General features: G+C 47.2%; 1 protein-coding gene across 1 annotated transcript in view; it reads right to left on the bottom strand.

The window, feature by feature from the left end:
• Positions 1-20,912, bottom strand: part of LOC142586238 (thromboxane-A synthase-like) — a 56,173-nt gene that overhangs the window by 12,622 nt on the left and 22,639 nt on the right. The window contains exons 5-11 of the mRNA XM_075697488.1: positions 13,962-14,087; positions 12,376-12,610; positions 11,012-11,151; positions 6,092-6,224; positions 3,879-3,969; positions 2,676-2,784; positions 1,403-1,491 (exon numbers count right to left, since the gene is read on the bottom strand). Of these exons, the coding sequence (XP_075553603.1) occupies positions 1,403-1,491; positions 2,676-2,784; positions 3,879-3,969; positions 6,092-6,224; positions 11,012-11,151; positions 12,376-12,610; positions 13,962-14,087 (923 nt within the window). The remainder of the gene's footprint in view (positions 1-1,402; positions 1,492-2,675; positions 2,785-3,878; positions 3,970-6,091; positions 6,225-11,011; positions 11,152-12,375; positions 12,611-13,961; positions 14,088-20,912) is intronic.

Raw genomic sequence — 20,912 nt, 5'->3', positions numbered from 1 at the left:
CGTGATATTGAACGAATCCCTTGGTTTTCTCCAATGTGCGCTATGAAATTTCTTAAAATAGAAAACTTCGCACATGGTCGTGGGCTGCTCTGGCTTATATGGCGCGTAATATTGAGCAACATAGTATAGTGCCGGTGGACGAACACATGTTCCGCATTTTTAAGCAGTAAACTATTACATAAAGCCTGCAAGCATAACGTCAGCTCATGCGTATCCTTTTTTTTTTTTAACCAAGGATACTTACTAATAGAAGAGCGCATGACTTTTCTACAGCTGTGGCACTTTTTATAGTTGGCCTTCATCATTGTTGGGCCACTGTGTGTGTGCCACTGTGATGCAAGTGATGTAAGGCGCTTTAAATGTATTCACGCATGTTCCGCCTTTCTCGCTGCTTGTGCCTCTCGTCAATATTTCTTCAACAAACCTCGAACATCCAAGCTGTTTCTTCACGACATTTCGGCGTCGAATTTTAGCATTGGGTATGCGCAAGAACTGCTGTTTGTATTTCGGCATAGCTTGTGACAGTGTAGTGCATAAACATAAACTCGATACATAAGATCACACTTTGCGCCTGATTGAAACAAATACAAATGTCCGCATGTAGTTAAGTTATACAGCATTTCCTTGACCGCTTCACAAACGCTTCATTTCACATTCCAACATGCGTATTGCAACATCTGACATTCCGACATTCCGATCCGTGTAGAATGCACGCACGATGTGGTCTTTTGCATAGAATTTAATTGCATCGATTCACGAAAGCTTCGATTTACGGTGACTCCAACAAGTGCGTTGCATCCGCCATTATTTTTTGTTGTTGCTCGGGACGGCAGTAGTCGGCAAAATAATATCCATATACGTGCACTTTTTCATAGCATATCAAGAAGAAAGAGTATCAGTTCTAGCAAACGTTATTTTCTAAATCTGAGCGAATCCATTTAATAGAAACATTGCGCAGCCCTTTCCTGTAGACAAACTGAGCAGTGTAGTGCAAGCCTTACACTGCTTAGTTTCTCAGGGCAGAAACCTTTCGATACGTTGTCATTAACGCGTGAGTAAACCATTGCTGTCCCCATTTAAGTCCCCATATCCGCTCCCAACTGCCATGTAATCTTAATTACTTCGGTTATATGCGATGACGAAATGTTGAAACGAGATGGTTAGAGAGAGGAAGTACTGTAGTTCGAGGAAGCGGAGTTTTATGATCACTTAGCATAATCATTGATGTTCCTTAGCAGTGCGTTGATCTCACAAGCGGCATGCAGGCATGCTTTAGCCGTGACGGTGAGAATGCCGTGCATTTAAAGTAGTCAGCGTACTTCGACTGTACTGTAAGGACATAACTGGACCACAAACACGAAATCACAGGGCGCGCCTAAGTATACCCATAGTTTGTACTTACGCAAATGCCGGAGGGTAGAGCCTCATTGTCTCCGTAAAGACGCAATTCATATACGGCAGATTTTGTATGGTGTTGTACGTGATGGGCTCCTGGAAACGTAAATAAACGAGGTGTTAGCACCGCAAGCAAGAACATGAATACAGCCGCGTTTCTGTGGGTTGTTCTAGTGACTGAAAACCGGACCCACTGAGCGGCTCTGAATCAGTTCGCTTCCATGCTCAGTGTGTTTTGGAAACTGTTTGGAAGTGCTGCGACATTATTACTACTGGCCAGTAGAGGCAATTACGTGCTGAACTCGGCGTGTTTATAGTCGGACGCGTGGTTTCCTTGGAATAACGAGAATTTGTCTTACAAAAATTTAATCATGAATTTAAGAGCGCGTTTTAGTGCGGACTAGGAGTTGTCAAGGGAACATTTGAGAACGAGTTTGTAAATTCGTTATTATTTTCAATATTAAGTGTGCGTGCAAGCCGCCGCAGTTGTTCCACGAGGAAATAACCGTACAGCCTCCATGCAGTTGGAATACACATTGTACACTTGCATAAAAAGACAAGCGGTGAGAAGTAGATAGGTTAACCGGAATAATCGTCCGGTCGGCTACTTTGTACAGGGGGAGGGGGAGAAGGCAGAGATGATGAGCGGAAATTAGAAGGCAAAAAAAAAAAAGAGAAAAGAACGCATCTGCTCCCTCTACAACCTGATTTCAGGCTGCGCCGGTAAGCCGTGAGTATTTTCCCCTCGTAATATCCTGGTATTAAGGCTTTTGCTAGCTACTCTACCATTTTAACTAACTACGTCACTCACAGCCCAGGTGGCTAGTGCACTGTCCTCCTCTCATGGTTCGTTATGCGTGGTAATATAGTGATGCATCACTGCAAAAGCGACATGTTACGTAGCCGAGTGATGACCCAGTGGAGTTATTTTTTTTTTCCTGAAACAAGTGTGAATGAGGAAAGTCAAAGGGTTGGGCAAAACGTTATCGCCCTCAATGAATCGCAATGAACACATAATGCTCACGGTTGTCAAGGTTATTTCTTCAACCATAGATAGGGGAATTAACTCAGCACCCTGCTTTCTTTTTGGGAAACTTTTAAGCGACGGTACACTAAACCAGGATTTCATGGTGAACACTGTCTGTTCTTGCTTGGCAACGGCAAAAAAGCAGACATGGTTTCACTTATGGTTTTGTCGAATGTTCCACGTTTCGTTGCGATCGAGGTAAATGGACGTGCTTTTGCATACTTAGAAAGGCAGCAGTGAGACAGTGACGTACGTCGGGTTGCAGGACCGAAAAAAGTTCCCTTCGCATTTTTTCCTGCACTTCCGGGTAGTGAACAAGCATGTGCGTCACCAGGGCCATGGTGTTGCTCGTGGTCTCGAACCTGTGACGCAGGGGTGAACCATGCTTAAGAAATGAATCAATCAGGCAGGCCTGTATACGAAACAAAAATACGTGATTCGCATTTCTTTTGTAAGATAGCAGCTAATTCGCCGCCACGTTCTAGTAGCACGCTATTTTATCAGCGTGTTCGTTAAGATGTCTCGTTTTGGATTATAGTCATCTTCAAGGCGCAGGTAATTTCCGAACATCCTGTACAAAATGACTGCGGACATTCATTGCGCATTAGACTCGAGGATGATGACTGAAACGCGTGATTTACAGATAATCAAGATTGACAGCCAATTCAACATGTCTACCAAGCAACTTCGCTAAGCGATGGGAAGTGTGCCAGCATGTTATACCCCTGTCACACGGGAAGATTTAATGCCATCCGAATCAAATGGCATTGGATGCATCGAATGCCATTCAGTCTCTTGCGGTGTTACACAGTAAAGTGTAATGGCATTCACAAATGATAGCACTGACGATCTGGAACAAAATTTGTGAAATTTTCAAAGAAATTTTATGCCTATTAAATGCGTTTAAGAACTTTTGCGAGTACGTTTAAAACGGACGAAAACATTTTGACGCCAAATATTCGCAACTAAAAGCCCTTCGATCAACACATCCAATATGGCCGACCGCCGCAACAGACTCCTGATGCAGAGTAATAGCGCTTGAGCACAGCCCGTGGTGAAAATATCATTGCGTCAAAAATAATTATTCCTTTTCATAAGTCTAAAAAATATCTTCTGACTTTGCTGATGCGCGCATTATTTTTTCGTGTTGCGTGTCCCTATTCTCTATCTGGGGTCAAGAGTATACGTTCGGTTCGAAATCGAATGCGAATGAGTTCCCCAAACTCATTCGATGGCATATGTCATTCCATTCGAATGACATAAAATTTTCCCGTGTAAATCTCGATTAGTGGGATTATCTGCGGCTGCCATTCGATTCGAATGTCATTAAATCTTCCCGTGTGACAGGGGTATTATTCTTCAATCTTGACGTGTCACGCTAGCCATGCTACCACGATGCCTATCGCTAAGCACCTTGTCCTTAGGGTTTGTGGTAAGTTGAAGTGATGCACCTCACCCCGCAACGAGCACGACGAACGCATTTTGCGTGATGTCGTCATCGTCCAGGACAGCCTTGCTGATGGTGGGCAGTTTTCCAGTGGCAGCGTCTGCAAGCACGAGAAGACCACAACGCCGTATTGGGACGACAACGTGCCTGGCGATTTCAGCGCATCGTAATCAGGACTCCTCCGGCAGCAGTCAAGAAGGCAAATAAAGATGATCATGAGAGCACGCGCATGATTATTCGCTTTATAACAAGAACAGGGGTGGGGGAGGGTAGCTTATGAGACGAATACTCGGCCAGGCAGCTCAGTGACATGCGAGTGACGGCAGCGCCAGCCTTCGTTTTTGCTTCTATTTGGGACCACGACGGATTGTGGCAACACCACCTAGATAGCACAAGGCCTTTCCACTCCGTTCTATGACGTCATACTACCTGACCCGACTGCTATAGAATCTAATGGGTACGCTCCCGACTAGGCAACAGTGATTTTGACGTCACCACTTTCATCACGCCAGTCTTGTCAATGCAAATTTGGGGTCAGGTAGCGTGACGTCATGGATCGGAGTAAACAGGCCTTGTGCTATCTAGGTGGTGTTGATTGGGGACGGCTGTAGACTATGCTGCAGTGTACGGGGTACTTTTTTCCCCTCTAAAGCGGAAGAATGAGTCAGAGTATGGAAATCAGGTTATAAGGCGGACGTACGCTTGGCTATACCCTGCACGAAGACGGGATCTCAAAGTTAGGCGGAGCTGCAAAGATACCAGTGGAGAGCAAACAGAGAGAAGGCCACACGCAAGATAGTAGACACAGCACGCCGTTAAGCTGTTTCTACAGGGTCAGTTTAGGTAGGAACGCTAAAAAAGCACGCATCTTTCAGGGTAGCGATCTCTGAGGCCGTGGGCACGGCAACTGTATGCTCCGCAGTAATTTCCACGAGCACTGAGGAGCACCGCGACCACAGATCGGGCCCCCGCGAGACGAAAATCACCGACGCCACTTGAGCACGCTTCGTGGAAACACCAGAACCAGTTCAAAATAAAAACTGGAGCACATCGTGGCGCTCTCTTTCGGATGCCGATTTATTTAATTAACCCTATTTAAGTAGAGTTGATGTCGAGGACCATGGGCAGAAAGGTAATTAAAGTTTGACGTGATCCGCAGCTCAGTGTTGTAGACAGTGACGAACAGCATGCAATAAGCATTTTCTGACGTATATGACTTAACTTACGCACATTAAGCAAAATAGTACTTATAGTGCAAATAAAGAAAAACAACAAGAACATGATACATGATGAGTAAACCTTTTAGTTACAGCCGTATAAACATTGGACTAGTACAAAATCTATAATTAGGCGCACTTAACGTATATGCGAATAGAAATAGCACGGCAGGCAGCACGTGATATTACGCCAAGCTGAGTGCGTTTTGAGAGTTCCGTTTCAGAGTTCCAAACATGGAGGCGCCTTTCAAAGCACTTCAGAACGTTATGAAACGATCAGGCGCAGGGAATGCAAGTTACTTTATCCAGGTGTAACATTATTTTGCAACAAGATTTATTGAACGGGTCACTGGGCGGGCCAGGCCATTGGCTTATAGTCCAGTTGGTCCAGGATAAAGCGCTATAAGGATACCACAGCCTTCAAATTACCCAAACTATATACAGTGCGGTCCATTGTTAAAGGATGCAGCGAAATATTATTTCGAGGTTGATTGCATCACAGATTTGACCCGAACGTTTCGGCAATAATTTATACCAAGATAGGTCTACCTAACGCGTCCCTCGAAGCACCTTCTCCTCAAAATAATATCAATAGGTTTAATAATCTAAAGTTATGTTTGTTGGAATACTAATTTTGTGTTTCCTTTAAGAGTGGAGTGTACTGTCTGTATACATGCAGCCAACTTTCTAATTACGAGGACAGGTCAAGGGCTTTCAAAGGAAGAACTAAGATACCCAACAAGGGGAATAGTATTTTATCATTGCTTTCTTTTATCTAGCAACCTAGTGACAAGAAATATATTTTAATACAACATAACCCCGCTTCTCATTCTTGTCATTCGGATAACTGTAGTAATGCCGCTATGGCACGGAATGTCGATGACTTAAATTCCGTGTCCACCGCTTATTGTGTACAAATGTACGAGCGAAGAATGCCCTCGAGAAAAGTGGAAAGTGATACAGTGACGTAAATACAGTTACTGTAAGAAAAAAAAAAAACCTCACGCTTTGGAGCTCCGTTGGGCAATTCTTGGTCGTTCTGTTCGCCAGCGGTGAGTTGAGTGTTGGTTACTGTACCCAGGTCGACGCGCGAATCCTTCGCATCGATCATCAGCTGCAGCAAGTCCTTTCGACGCAGCTTTTGGGAAAGATGTGAAACACAAGGTACTTTTTAGCACCGGATGCTGCAAATTTTGTCGGCCACTTTAACTTTATAGTATTGTGTACGCCATCAACAACGTATACACGGACATTGCTGCACGTCAGCGGAATATGCTACGAAGCAAGTATGAGGAGGCGTTTCATTTCACAGTTGCATTTACTTATGTCGAACACTTTAAAAAAGAAGCCCACAAGTTTAAATCGGATTACGTCACTGCAGACGAAATTTCTGCGCTGGCAGATATTATTTTTCAAGAACAGAAAAAACATTTTATTTCCCAATCAACTGAATCCCTATAATTATCTCGTGAATTACAAGCTTTACGGCACATTTAATTATGACAAGTTGAACGAAGTCGTTATAAAATTCAAGTTACAGGCTTTCGTGTTTCAATAAGTTCACGTCGACCGAAATAACTGACGTCAAAAGTTTTTTTTTCTTTCAGTCGACGCGACTAGGCACGCGGCGCCGCGAAGTGCGGTTCTCGGTCCGATCCCCGTGGGTGACATGAAAGTGGACGTAAAAGCGTTGCGCAAAATGAAGCTGCCGTCGCACTTCGTCCCACAAGCGGATTCGGAGTGGCGCTTTGCGCAACTCCCCGTTGGACGCACAGTCGCTTCAGCAGCGGGGGCGATACGTAGCGCTTTATCGTGCGGTATGGCGAAGCCTTGTTTTACGCCACCCAACTACGTCACCAGCGAGTTTTACCGCGAGCCGCACTTCACGGTTCCGCGTGCGCAATCAGGCAATTTGGACGAGTAATTTGATGTCAGTTACGTCGGTATGCACGGAAATTTCGAAATGGAGACGTGCGGTACTACACTTTTATGACGATTTCTTTCAACCTTACATGGTGTGATGACCCACTTATGGGCAAAGGTTCGTGTTCTCAAATGTTTTAGCGGTTCTCTTAGGCGGAGCCTCCGAGAACCCAATTGAGGACGAAGCCGTTGGTTTGGACACACACACAAAGACTTTTAATCACACACAAAAGAAGCATAAAGCAAATAAAAAGAAACAGAAAACATGCTTGAAATACACACTCAAAAAAACATTGCGCTAAGGAACGCTCTTATAGGGCTTGCACGAGGTTAACGAGGGTGCGAGTTCGGGCTTGCCACGAGGGCGGGGACGCGTCGCAGTCTCGACACGGCAACGCGGCGTCAAGCTGGCAGAAGGAGTGGCGCCGGCCTCACCAAAGGTTGCGGCGTAGGTTGACCGATCGGGCGCCGGGAGCGCGCCAGCTCTGGCGAGGCGAGGTAACGCTGGCGGCTGGGTAGCAGGAGTGGACGGCGGCGGCGTTCTGGCCGGGCAGAGAGCTCGGGCCCGTAGCCCGACTGCTCCCCTCTCGCCCACGGGCACGGAAGCTCGAACGCCGGCCTCGGGCAGCAGGCGGCACGGCAGACGGGGCGGCGTTCTGGCCGGGCAGCTGGCGTAGAACTCGGGCCCGTAGCCCGACTGTTCCCGTCCTGCCCACTGGCGCAAAAGCTCACCGGCCTTGAGGAGCCGACGGCACGCTCAGGTAGACGGGCGACGCACAGGAACAGGTTGGCAGGAGGCCCCGGGCGGGTGAAGTCCTGGTGGGCTCGGGTCCGGAACCCGACGGCCCGTCTTCAACGCCCGCTCCGGTGGTTGACCTCCTCCTGCCGTCGTTTCCTGGGACGATCCTGGCGTCTCCCCGGCGTCTCCCTGCGTGTCCTCTTGCGTGTCGCCCCCGTTCTGCCAGTGCACCACGCTTTTTGTCGTGGTCTGGCCGATTTGGCATTTACTGATTGGCTGCCCGACGCCCCGTGGTTTTTTTTCATTGGTTGCTTTTTCTTTTGTTGTTTTTCCTGCGCCGCGCGTTCACGTGCCGGGCGCTCTTCGGCGTCGTCGTTTTTCCTCCCTCCAGCTCGGCGCGCGTGCACTCCGCGTCGTCTGCTCTCGACCGTCCCGAGCCCCGCACCGTGTCGCGCACCACACATCACACATGGTAAACATGTGCCGTAAAGTTTGTATTTGAGAAGTTATTGAATGTGATTAGTTCAGTGTGTGTGTGTGTGTTTGGGTATGTGCGTGTGTGCGTGTGTGCATGCGCGCGTGTGTGTGTGTGTGTGTGTGTGTTTGTGTATGTGCGTGTGTGCGTGTGTGCATGCGCGCGCGCGCGTGTGTGTGTGTGTGTGTGTGTGTGTGTGTGTGTGTGTGTGTGTGAGCGCGCGCGCGCGCGCGTGCTTACGTGCTTGCACTACTGGCTGACCTGACCATATGGTACGCTGGCCTTAATCACTCAAAACATCTTTCTATCCCAGGTCATACGTTTCGGAAAATTAGGTCCGCTGTCTGTTTGTAAACGTAGAAAAAGGTTTCGGTGTTCTGGAAACCTGGTGCAGAAAAGAAAAGAGCTGTTCGAAGCTTCGGTTAGCAAATCTTCGTGGACATCTCTGCTCTCGTCCCGGGTTGTGTTTGTCGTGAGTTCTTCGGCAGAGAAAAACTGATAATACAAGCGAATACGGGGCGTCATGTGAGGTTTCTTACCAGAGATCCGGGAACAGTGATGCACCAAATGGTCCGACTCGAAACCATTCTGCTAGTGTATAGTGCTAGAAGCCTGATAGTGCTAGAAGCCAATGTCAGACATTTTTGTATGGTTGAAATGTTCCAAAAGTTGTATAACCAGCGTACTACCAGAAAATTGTTTCGGCGAATTCTGAGACCATACTAACTATATCTGCGTCGTATTCGTATTCATTTTGCTATCACTTCTGCTTCATTTGTGCTAAATTTTAGCATCCAGAAGAGTGTTCGATTTAATTAACACAGGTGTCTGGCAAAGTGTCCATTCCAAGAGCGCTAAAACATCACAGAAACATACATGCTCTATTTAGAGTTCAGTTTATCGGTCATGCGGTCAGTGCCCATACATGAAGCGAAAATTTGTTCTCAGCATGGCCTAGAGGTTGGCTACAGGACTGTAGCGTCCTCTTATGCCACACGTGTGCTTATTAATATTCGCATACGGGCGTCCGGACACTACGCAAATTATACACAAGCGCTTACAAATTGCAATGAAGCCACGAAAATCTAACATGCTAGTCTAGTGTGTACGTTTTAAACGCAAAAAGAACCGATGTTTTCAGCTTGTTCCTAAGCGCGTCTGGAGGTATGCTAACAACGGCACTTCGAAGTATGCGTAACGGTAAAGTTCCATGCGTTGGGATTCCGACCAGAGCTTAGTTTCGGCTCACCGTCCCAGCTAACATTGCCTGTAGCAAATTGCCAAGTTAAAAAAAAAAGAACTCTAAAATAGATAAGACGGAGAGAGGGAAACAAGTTTTCGTGATATGCTGGAGATAAAAATAAGCAAATAAATAAATAAATAAATAAATAAAATTGAAAAATGGGCTTAACATTCCAAAGAGCGCAGGCGTTCTGACAGATATTTCCCAACGTCGGAAACGCCCATCTATGACTCGTGGATCTGTGAAGAGACGATTGAACATGAGTTGTTCTTGTAGTTGTTATAACGTCAAAAAAAAAAAGGGATGTTCGCCGGAGTGCGTTAAACTGACTACATTATAAACCGTCTTCAGAGAAAAAAGATTCTTGAACCATGGCCCCACGTTTCGCAGGCTTAGAAAGCGACGCTGGCGTAGCAATAGGTTATGAAATCTATCAGCCTCAGTGACGGATAGCGGGCGTAATAGATAGCTGCACGTCTTCGCATTGCTGGAGCCTTTCTTTCTCCTTCTCCTGTCATTCATTCTTTCGTTGAATCACTTGACCCTTTCCTTCCTACGTAGGGTAGCTAATTAGTCACGCGTCTTGTGGACCTCCCTACCTTTCTTTCCTTTTCTCCTCTTTCTTGACACACGCCGTAATGGAGAGCAGCAAAATAATCTTGAGCACCCTAGGCTCTTTAACGATAGCTCGAAGCTCGACTCGCGAGTGTCCTTGCGGTAGGTAATCAAGCGGTATTCCTCGTGCTCCAGCAGCAGAGCTTCATAGCCCGTGAGCCACCGCGTCGGATTACGATTAAGTGAGTGGGAAAAGCGCTTATTATTTTTGTTTACTGTCATGATAGTATATGCTTTCCGCAGTTTTGTAACAGTGTAATTTAGGTGGTGATGAAGAACCGGTCGCTAAAAGCCGACAGTCTACCATATATGTGACAGGGAAGGCAACATTGCCACGCTAAGAAGCCTCGGCAGAACTGTCTCGTTTGATGTCCTCATGGCATGGAGTGAGGAAAGTAAAAAAAAAAAAAACGTGTGTGGAAATACGACAAACATAATTGCGCTGTGACTCTTCAGGCGATATCGTATTATAATGAATATAGGTCATATCAGGACATCCTTTGGCCGTATCGAGTCGATCTCCGATTATGAATCATTCCCGCTCTCAAGGTCACCATTGATGGTCTATAAGTCACTGCCAATTGGCTAAGGTTTATGAAACGTAATGACAGCGTAGAGATTTGCAAGGCAAGACAAGTAACTGACGACATCTTAATGACTACATGACAGGGGAAGCCCCATCGAACTGTAATAATTTACACTACTATCGGCACAGCATTCAAGGGTACAACGAGCGGTGACTACCATATTGCGCTTGTCTGTTTTGCTAACAACGCCTCCTTTTGAGAACAGGGCAACGAATGTGCTTGAAATCATTCGCGCTTCAAATAATTCTACGATGTCGTTTAGCAGAATGTAAACTATACATGGAAAGTGTACTTATGAGACGTGGCGAATTGGCTAGCGCCTCAGACCTGCCCGCGAACTTACCGAGGAGTCCACTTGTCGCTGTTGCACAATTCGCTTGCACTTTCCCTGCACCTCTTCGAATGGGTGAACGCCGTTGTTCTGATAGCGCAGGAGGCGGAAATTGATGTTTTCTAGCACGTCGAATGAACCCGGGAATGCAGCTGTAAACGGGAGAAAAATGATGTCATGGTTGGGTCTATTTATAGCTCCCTCTCTTGAGCTTCCAGAGTTTTCGTCTGTTCCCTACATGCACATTCTTCTATAAGTGCCCGGTCGTTCGAATATAGACGACTGCCCAGAACTTTGTAAACATCAGTCGGGATAGTGCACGTTTGCGTAGCGGTCACGGATTATTATAGTTGCTGAAATTTGAGAACTGTCCTAGTTTAATGGTAGTTAGGATGATATCGAGATGAGAAATCAAATGATATAAAAGCGCTTCCAAAGCGAGGAAGCCGCACATTTCTGATGCGCCCCTATAGCGTTGTGTCCAGTGTGATTCTCGTGGTTGTACGACACCTTTTATTGCGATAACAGTCATAAAGACACTCTAGGCGCATTTTTGCCGTCGCCGACGCCGTAATGTTCCGTATAAAGTCTAAGATCGATAACATCATCGCCGCGCGTTGTATATGCTATATGTGCAAGTGAAATCATCTGAGGGTGGGCCGACGAATGCGGCTCATTCTCGCGCAAGCAAGAGAGGAAAGCGGAAAGGAAACGCGCCGTCTTCTGTCGCGCGCACGGCACGGGGGGAGAGGGGGTTGTTTTACTATGGCAGCAACTGCATATGGCGCGGCCGCGCGCGGTGGCGCATCTTTATCATAAAAGCGATCTGCTTTGGGACGAAGGCTCGTACCTTTGTGTGTGCTGTGATCTCGCCGTTCAGTTTGCGTTGAAGCGATAGACAACACGAAGGTCACTTTTTTCGCTGCTGGTTCCGCACTTCCTCACGCCAGCGTTTTGACAGGGGTGTCCGCGGTCATCGAGAGTGATGCGCTTATGCTTGTCTGTGCGCGCTGACACCATGCTTGTTAATTTAGTTAGTAATCGAATGTTTACAAGCTTACACGGCGGATAATACTACTAGCCTTACTTTGTATGGCTGTCTTCTGATTTGCTATCGCAATCGATGCGTCGCCTTTCGGGCGAAACTGCGACTTTTTTGAGCTAGTCAATATTGTCTCAAGACTAGCGTTGTGTCATGTGTGCTTTTCGTGGTCCGTCCGACGTCCTTCTTGCGCTAGTCAACAATGTTACAAGCTCTGATGTGCCTGATACATATGTGCACGACGCAGCTTGACAAGCCTATAGCTGCCAAGCTTCAGTGACCCGTGGAATTGCATGCGCAACGTGGCCATGAAGCCCTCGGTTTGTCGACTTACTGAACAGCACGGCCAAGGCGTTGAAGGCGCATCCGAACAACATGCGGCAGCAGAGAAGGAAACTGTGCCTCGGATGGTCCTGCAGGTTGTAGTCGATGCCCATGGCGCTCTTGCAGATCACGTCTAGGGCGAGTGCAGCGTACATGTCGGCCGCATCGAACTCCTCTCCCGTATTTGCCTTGCGGTCGATCTTCGTCACCAGCTTTTCCACGGCTGAGATGACTCCCGGAGACATCTGCAGTGGTGGACACAGGGTGTGTAGGCAATGTTTTGGTGCCCACGTAAGACGATTCCAGTTATGCTCTTACAGTGGAGTGATAAATCTATAAAGTACCTCTCACGGAAAGTGTTATCCCTCGGCGCGAAGTCATTAAACGTGTTGCCTGCAATTGGGTTGCATGCTGCGAATGCAGAAAATTCCATATCGTGCTCTTTTCTAGCGAGCTAGGGAACGAATCTGCAAAGTCACGGTAACGCTTTATTTAAGAACTGATAATTCAGGCACGTCAACCTCATCGCAGTCATCGCAGCAGAAGGTAACGAAGCCGCTGTTGCATGTCTTAAGGACGAAATAATTAGATAAATTATTTGGTACGGATCGACTGTGTAAGACAGAGCTTGTCTCTCGTCGGTACACTGATTGGTGTCGACGGCCGTGCATGTGTTATTCTCTTTTATTTGCATATTTCTATGAATACGTTCCCGCACGCAGTTTGACTTGGTAAACTGCATTATTTGTTTCGGTAGACATCCCTGCCTTTCTCGCTTCTTTCGATTCCCACGGTCGAACTTTCACGACCTTTGGAGAACGATATGCTTGCTCGTCAGAAGAAAGCTCCAAAAAAGAACGGGCGTTTCTGAGTTATCTTTAGTCGGCATTTGTAGCTGCGTTTCTGTTCACGAGCTTTTTTTTTTCAGGCTAACTTGTTTCGACATCGCTCCATTTTGCGTCCGCAAAGCATTGCTAATGTCTCATCTCAGAGATAAAGAGGAGTATAGCTCCTGATTCTAATTTATCATGTTTCAGATATACCTGTGTTGACATACACTGAAAATCCAATGGGCTTATCGGGGAGTAGCTGTGTTGATGGCGATACCTTGTCGCTCAATTGTGGATCATAACGCAGTATAACAGTTACTGTATAGCACAAGAGCTTTTTTAAAGGACGGATAAAAGAAATAAAAAGACGGCTTCGTGATAATTGTGTCGACATTAACACGTTTACGCCGACTGATAAGCGAAGTGTGTCCAACCACTGCAATAAGAGACATGAAAACTTTGGCCCCTAACTACAGCCTCACAACATATCGCTACCACTGATGCCGCTTGTGTCTACGCCTTGTGTTGTTCAAGGACTTGTTTGCGCGAGTTTGTCCTTGCTATGCTCTAAGTCTTCAATGTCTTCATGAAGCACCATATTGGTCACCCGGGGCCCTTATCTTCTAGAGCTGAAAACCGTGACGCGACTTTACATAGTCTTCAGAAAGCTTTCGCACATCACCAGGCATTTTCTTGCACAGTGGTTCACTCATACAGAAATCGTGCAAGGTAGCTGCGGCAATGACGGGTAGAGTCAAGTACTCACGAGTTTAAGCTTGTTGCTCGTGAATGACGGTGTCAAAACGCTGCGCACTTCTTTCCAACGAGTCGAAGTGAGCTGGATAAGGCTTTTCTCTATGGGCCCACCTGGTCGTTTTTCTAGAACCAAGAGCTGCGAAAAGAACATGCATGGGTGAATAAATAAAGCGCTTGTCAAACAATTATAAATGAGGATAATAAGATTTATTTATTAGGGTGACATAAAGAATATCTTGCGGTAGCACTATAACTTTATCTCTCTCCAGGGAGACACGCGAGCCATGACTCCGCGCTCTCACGTTCTCTCATTAGAGAGTGCGAGGCTGAGTGGCTATGCCTTCATTATGTATACCGCAAGGAAAGTGGAAACACCGGCATTTGTCTTTTCCTAACAGTCTCCTTCCAAAAAGGTTTCAGAGCCCGGGGCTGATTATATTTGAAGGCCTCATATTGACAAATAAGCCGACGGCCTCCACTTCTGTCGTTCTTGTTAGTGCGACGAAGTGTTCTGCTCCGTCCGCGGAATTCCCATTTCTCTGACGCTGGCATCACACTTTAGAATAAACGTGTTAGTATAATCAGGCATCCGAGGCACTGCCAAGGGGACCGGGACCCCTTTCAAGTCATGACACGGCGTTTTCCTTTGCTCCATCTCAGTGCAGTTCTTGTGACTACTCCTTTAGGAGCGCTTCTGTCAACGGGGCTCTAAATCAGAGCAAAACAACACTCGCAATATCTCAAGTGTCCCAGAAATTATCCGATCGCTTTCTGCGCGGCTTAAGGAAGCTTAAAAATTTTAAGCACTGAAGGACTCTTCGCTCCCGACCTACGTATCTTAGTTTAACTGCGATGAACCGGAGGTGAATGTTTTGGCGTTTACAATGAGGCCCACGTCGGAAAGTCGTGGCAACATATTCCCGAGGAGCGTGTGAACGCAAGTGGCTTGAGAATAAGAAAGTGAGAGATAAAGGCCGCGGAGTGACTGCCATTTTCACATGTCAGTACCTATATCTAGATCAAGTGTCGAAATGTACTTTACGCCGCTTATTTGTTCGACCCCCTCCTCCATGTTACTTACGCGATCAAGCCAATCCGATGTGATGTTGAGCTTGAAACAGTTTACGCAATGGAGTGGCTTTTTTTTGCAGTCTTGCCAGACTAATGGTTTAGAGAGAGAAATAGAAAAGGAAAGATAGGGAAGTAAACCAGAGAATAGCTCCGATTGGCTACCTTGTACCAGGGAAAGGGGAAATGGATGCGATAGATTAGGCAAAAGAAGTCGCAGTCGCACCCAAAAGGCGAAGCATCGATTGCGATAGCAAATTAGTAGACAGCTGCACGAAGTCATGATAGTAGTGTTATCGACCGTATAAACTTATAAAGATTCGCTTACGAAATAAATGAACAAGTATGGTGTCACACGCGCACGAGCAAACATGAACACATCTCACTCGATGACAGTGGAAACTCGTGGTCAAAACGTTGGAGTGAGGAAGCGCGGCAGCAGCAGCGAGCGAATTGACCCTTCATGCTGCCTCTCGCTTCAGCGCTAACTAAGCGTCGCGAACACAGCGCAAACAAAACTTCGAGCCGTCCGCGCACTTAGAATCTGCACTCATCGCAGTTCGCTTTCAAGACAGGGTCCGCGCGGCCACGCCATACGCAGCAGGCGCCTTAGTAGAACGCGCCACCCTTCCCTTCCCTCCCCACGCGACGGAAGACAGCGCACTTTCTCCCCACTTTCCTCCCTCGCGCGCGCGAGATTGAGCCACCGTCGTCGGCACACCATCGCAAGCTTTCACTCGCACATACAACATACGGTGCGCGGTTACGACGTTATCACATCGCAGCCGCGGTGACGGCGTCGGCAGAAATGCGCCTGGATTGTCCACATACTTGCTATCGCAATAAAAATACAAGAAAAGACACACACTATACTGAACTATTTCCGTGGGCGCTGTCACAATCTGCTAATGCGTTACGTAGAGTTACACAGTTTCAACGTGCCACTAATAGATTCTACTTCATACAGTGCACAGTCACAAGTTGACGCACTGTCTGGTGTCCTTTAAATAACGCAGCAGCAGCGCCTTCATAGTGGCCGCGCTGATATTCGTGTAGGCCACTTTCCAAGAATGTTGTTCAACGTAAGGGGGAGTTCGTCCAGTTGGTTTAACGCATCTGAGAAGGCTGCTCTTTGCGGGGTGGAACGAATGCACTCACAAAGAAGGTGCGCGATTCTTTCGTTGCACACGCAGAAGTTATAATGTGGTCTGTTAGGCTTCCAATAAGAAAGGAGTACGCATTTGAAGATGCTACTCCAAGCCATACACGGACTTGAAGGGTGCAGTCACGTCGCGGAATGTCGGACGGAATTCGGAGCGGTAAATTGGGGTCTAAGGTATGAAGGCGTGCACGTGTGAAGTTGGTTTAATGCCACAACACCAATGCTCAGTTACGTGCAAGCGCGGAAAGTTTTTGGCTGTGTCGGCTCTCGAAAGAGAAATGGCAGCGCAGTTGACGCTGTCATAGGCAGATCGGGCAGCTGGGTACGCTTGATCATTGAAATGCATGTCGCAGTGACTAGGTGACCATTGATATATTATATCGTGTCCTTCGTGATGAAATATTCAATGGTGGACTTGTATGATCTCTGCGACGAGCTGCTCATGTGATCGACCATGCAGCACTAAGAGTAAACTCTGGAGGGCTGCCTTGAAATCACAGGAGATTGACCATGGATGGGGTGGTTCCTTCTGAATGAAATGAACAGCCGCACGGAGGGCTGCCAGTTCAGCAGCTGTCGGTTATGATAAATGTCTTTAGTTAGATTTTGACGGATCTTGCTGTAATTACCACCGCGGCTGCTGAAATTATGGGTGTGACTGATTCATCGATGTAAACATGTACGCGACCACTGCGAACCGCATGTAAAAGTCCTAATGTGGCCTGTTTCAGGGCAAACGACTGCGTGTTCGCTTTCTTCGGGAATCCTGGGATGGTGATGCATATTTCGCATTTGTGCAGACGCCATAAAGGTGGGTATAGTCTCATTGCAAACACGTAGTTCTATGGAAATGAGGTGCGATTGGCAACAGTTATACTGAAAGTTGTGTGTGGCCTTTATGCGGGTAAAGCGGCGAGATGGGGAGAAGGTAGTCGGGCAACGTGCCGAATATGCACCCTGAGGGCGTCGGTGGTTACGTACGTTGATATTGGGTGTTCTTGCGCAATTACAATTGTTGCCACTGAAGTCGTGCACTTTGGCAGACCGAGAGACGTCGTGAAGGCGTGAAGGGCACGCAGGTTTGCTTTGCAGGTGCTGCAGGCGGTATCTTGCGGAACCGAGAAACAAGAGATTGCAAACCTGCAGCACCGACCACACCGATGTGCCCAATGACTTTCCGACCAGAAATTTGAAGGAGCGTTTAATCCCTTATTTAGGTATGAAACGTGCGGGCTGCATGCTAGGTCGCGGTCGATAATTAACCCTAAAAAACGGTGTTTCCATGCGTTTTGAATTGCTTGCTGATTGACATTTACAGACTAACGTGTCATTGCCTTCCGAGTGAGTTCAACAAGGCAGCCTTTCTCTAAAGGCGGCTCTAAATTCTCTTTTCGCAAGTACAACGATGTTAACGTAGTTCCCTTTTGTTGCCTTGCTCGTACCTGCAGTCATGTTACAGCAGACTCGCAGGTGCAGGTGTCCTCGACATTGATTGATACTTGAACTGTGTTGCGCAAGCATCGGAGAAAGCCAACAAGCACAAGGTTAAATAGTGTCGGGCTCAACTCCCCGCCTGGCGGCACTCCACGGAATGTTTGGTGCTGAATCGTGGCGCCATCCTCGGTCATCACGAATAAATGTTAGTCGGTCAGATAACTGCACAGCCATTGTAGAGCGCGGCCACTGATTACAGCTTCAATCAGAGACTATAATGACACAGTATGCTACATTGTCGTTGGCGCCTTTGACGTCAAGGAACAATGCCGCAGTGCGTTGTTTCAGATGTTTTTGATGTTGAACAAACGTGACCAAATCAATCACATTATCTATGGATGAGCGTCCACGCCGGAAGCCAGCCATATCGTTTGGGTACGCGTTGTATTTTACCAGGTGCCGTTTCAGGTGCGTGAAAACATTTTTTCCACGCAACTGGCCAGAGGGATATGTTGGCAGAATCACAAATCTAGCGGTGATATACCAGATTTGAGAAATAGTACCAAGCGGCTGCATCTCCATTCACGCGGAACCAAGCCGCTGCACCAAGACTCGTTGTTAATGGTTTAGCAGCCCGAGTCATGCTTTCTGCCCAAGATTACCGAGCGCCGCATAAGTAACGCCTTTCTACCTAGGTGACGAAGAACGCGTGAAATTCCCCAATGCTGCTTCAGGATCCTCCAATGAAAACATTACATTCATACTGGAATCCCGAGAATAAGGAGTGACACATGGTGTGAGTGCGCGTTGGGGATGCAAGCCGGTAAATCTTGAGCGAAATTCCTCAGCAATCTCAATCTCTCGTGGACTTTGGTACAGAGCGAGGTATTTGAAAAGAACACACTGTTGCGGTGATATGCGAAGTCCACGCGCGGTTCTTCGTATCTGATATCAGCGCTGACATGGATCCAACGACTCACAGGTTCGTTTCCATCTTTGAGATTGTGGCGCATCTTCTTTTGCATCAGCCTTGCCTCTCTGAGATCGTGGATGGATTTAGTTCGCATGTATCTCTTTCACCCCGCCTGCGAATTGCTCGTAGTCAGTGTAGGTCAGCTTCAAATTCTTCATATTTCGGGAAAGGCTGAAAACCTCGCGTAGCAATTTGCATGGCTTTTTGAATTTCGTGTTCCAGACTAGAATGGTTCCCTTCCTAACATACCTCCTCCGTGAGTGACCGAAACGCTGGACAGTCAATTCGTTGGAGAGTCAGAGGAGTATTTAAATAGTCCCTTGATGCTCAGATATGTGCGAATATGGTCACTTTCATGTGATTCGATGTCTGGGATCCATTGCACGTTTCTTTCAAGACTCAGAGAGAGCGGGGTCAAATCTAGGCTGCTTCTCTAGTAAGCCTTCGTAAATATCTCGGACTACTATCGTCGAGGCAATAAAGATCATGCTGCATGGTAAACGATGCTACTCTCCTTCCCCTGCAGCCCATCTTCAATCTCCCCCAAATTGGATGGTGAGCATTAAAACCTTCGGTGAGAATCGAAGTGCCGGATGTCGCTGATAACATGAGAAAAGGAGTAGCCGTCACCATTATAAGGTGACTACGTCTCTTTCTTTTATTTTCATTAGAATAATAAAAAGAAACATGTCGTGGAGTAGTTTGGAGTCGAAGCGACTCAAAGAAGCAATGTATAGACAGCGACAAGAGTGAACACAAGCTCCTTCTTTTTTGCAATTAAACAAACGTACTGGTTGTCGTCGTGAGGCGGAACTGGGCGAAATACGCACGTCGGTTCACATCTTACATATGCAATGACCGTGCTCACATGACCAAAAAGTAGAGGACATGAATGCCTCATAGCCAGAAATGCGGATGACATTCTGAACTTTTGGTTGACAAATTACGAGGATGGGAAAACTGTTCACAAAGTGTTGAAAAAATATGAAATTCTAGATATGATGCCCCAAGCCTTCCACTGGAATGGAGACGCTTTCTTGATTTCATTGTAGAATGGAAGCGAGGAGTGGGCCATGGTCTATGTGAAGCTTTAATGCACTGGAGTCAACGTGCCCATTACTTCCAGTGCGTTACGAGCAGCCTGAGTATACTACGTTTGTCAGTAGCAGAGGCATGAAATTCGTGGGAGACTTTAGCCTAGCGACCACTTGTTAATTATTGTCTCACATGTGGTTGACTGCAGCGACATTGAACTTTTGTTGGCGAGTCATGTGCTCTGGCTCTGATGTTTGGCGTGTGTTCGGTAGCGCTGGCCACACTTCCCTTGATGTAGCATCAACGGCATGGCCGCCTTTTATAGCGAAGATGGGAACCTCTAGGTCTGAGTGCATTTGTCGTTTCTGTGGACAAGAACTCAACCAGTCACAGCGGGAGGAAAGCGCCATGTGCGCCGCTCGGTCACTTGCAGCACCATCAGATGGCGCTCGTCTCCGCGCATTGACAGTAGCGGCAGCTCTGGCTGTTCGGGGAAAGAAAAAAAGAACCAGAAAGCTCGCCTTCGCCCATAGCGTTCGGCGTAAGCGTTTCGCGGTGAATATTGCGGTTGCACAAGGTGCAGTTCCCGGGAAGCGGCAACTGTAGTATATGAAGCAGGGAGTGACATATATACACTTTCATATGTAAAAGAAGAACCCGCTTCGCAACGGATTTACTTTGTGTTCTGATAGCCCCATGGAACGGAACGCATAGATATGACTCGAACAGAGCAGCGTGAACACGATGAGTGGCGACGGGAACAGTAACGTCAATATGCACAGCGGCGTCGTGCTGAGGCAAAGTAGGACGCAGCGGTTACTTCCCAAAGCAGGCCACGCACAGTTAGGAGGCTTGAAGAGCAGCGCAAAAACGATGAGCGTCGAGATATACACAGCCGCGTCGTGCTCAAGCTCTACAGGACCCAGTTCAAGGCTACGTCACACTGGTCTAGCGGATCAAGTGATACCACACCTTAGTTGGCCGACCACCTCCACAGCATGGTTTGGAGCCATTTTCTTTTTCGCTGACATGCATGGTCTTAGTGGAGGCAGATGGAAGAGAAGGCGGCCTTGCCGGACAAGATTTATATGTTCCTTGACCCGGAAGGAGGCGCCGTTTCCCCATCCACTTTCTTGGGTATTTATGTTTCCTAGTAGAATCCTGGGAATGTTAGCCAGCGCCACCACTCACAGGCCTTGGCGACGGATGTAGAACATTCTTTCTGCCACAGGCGTCACAAGAATGTGATCTTTTTGGGTGAAGGCAACCGGTCAATAAACCCACACATG

This window comes from Dermacentor variabilis, chromosome 6 (genome assembly GCF_050947875.1).
Source record: "Dermacentor variabilis isolate Ectoservices chromosome 6, ASM5094787v1, whole genome shotgun sequence".
Lineage (NCBI taxonomy): Eukaryota > Metazoa > Arthropoda > Arachnida > Ixodida > Ixodidae > Dermacentor > Dermacentor variabilis.
The sequence above is the reverse complement of the archived record's forward strand: the minus strand, read 5'-3'. Positions and strand labels throughout refer to the sequence as shown.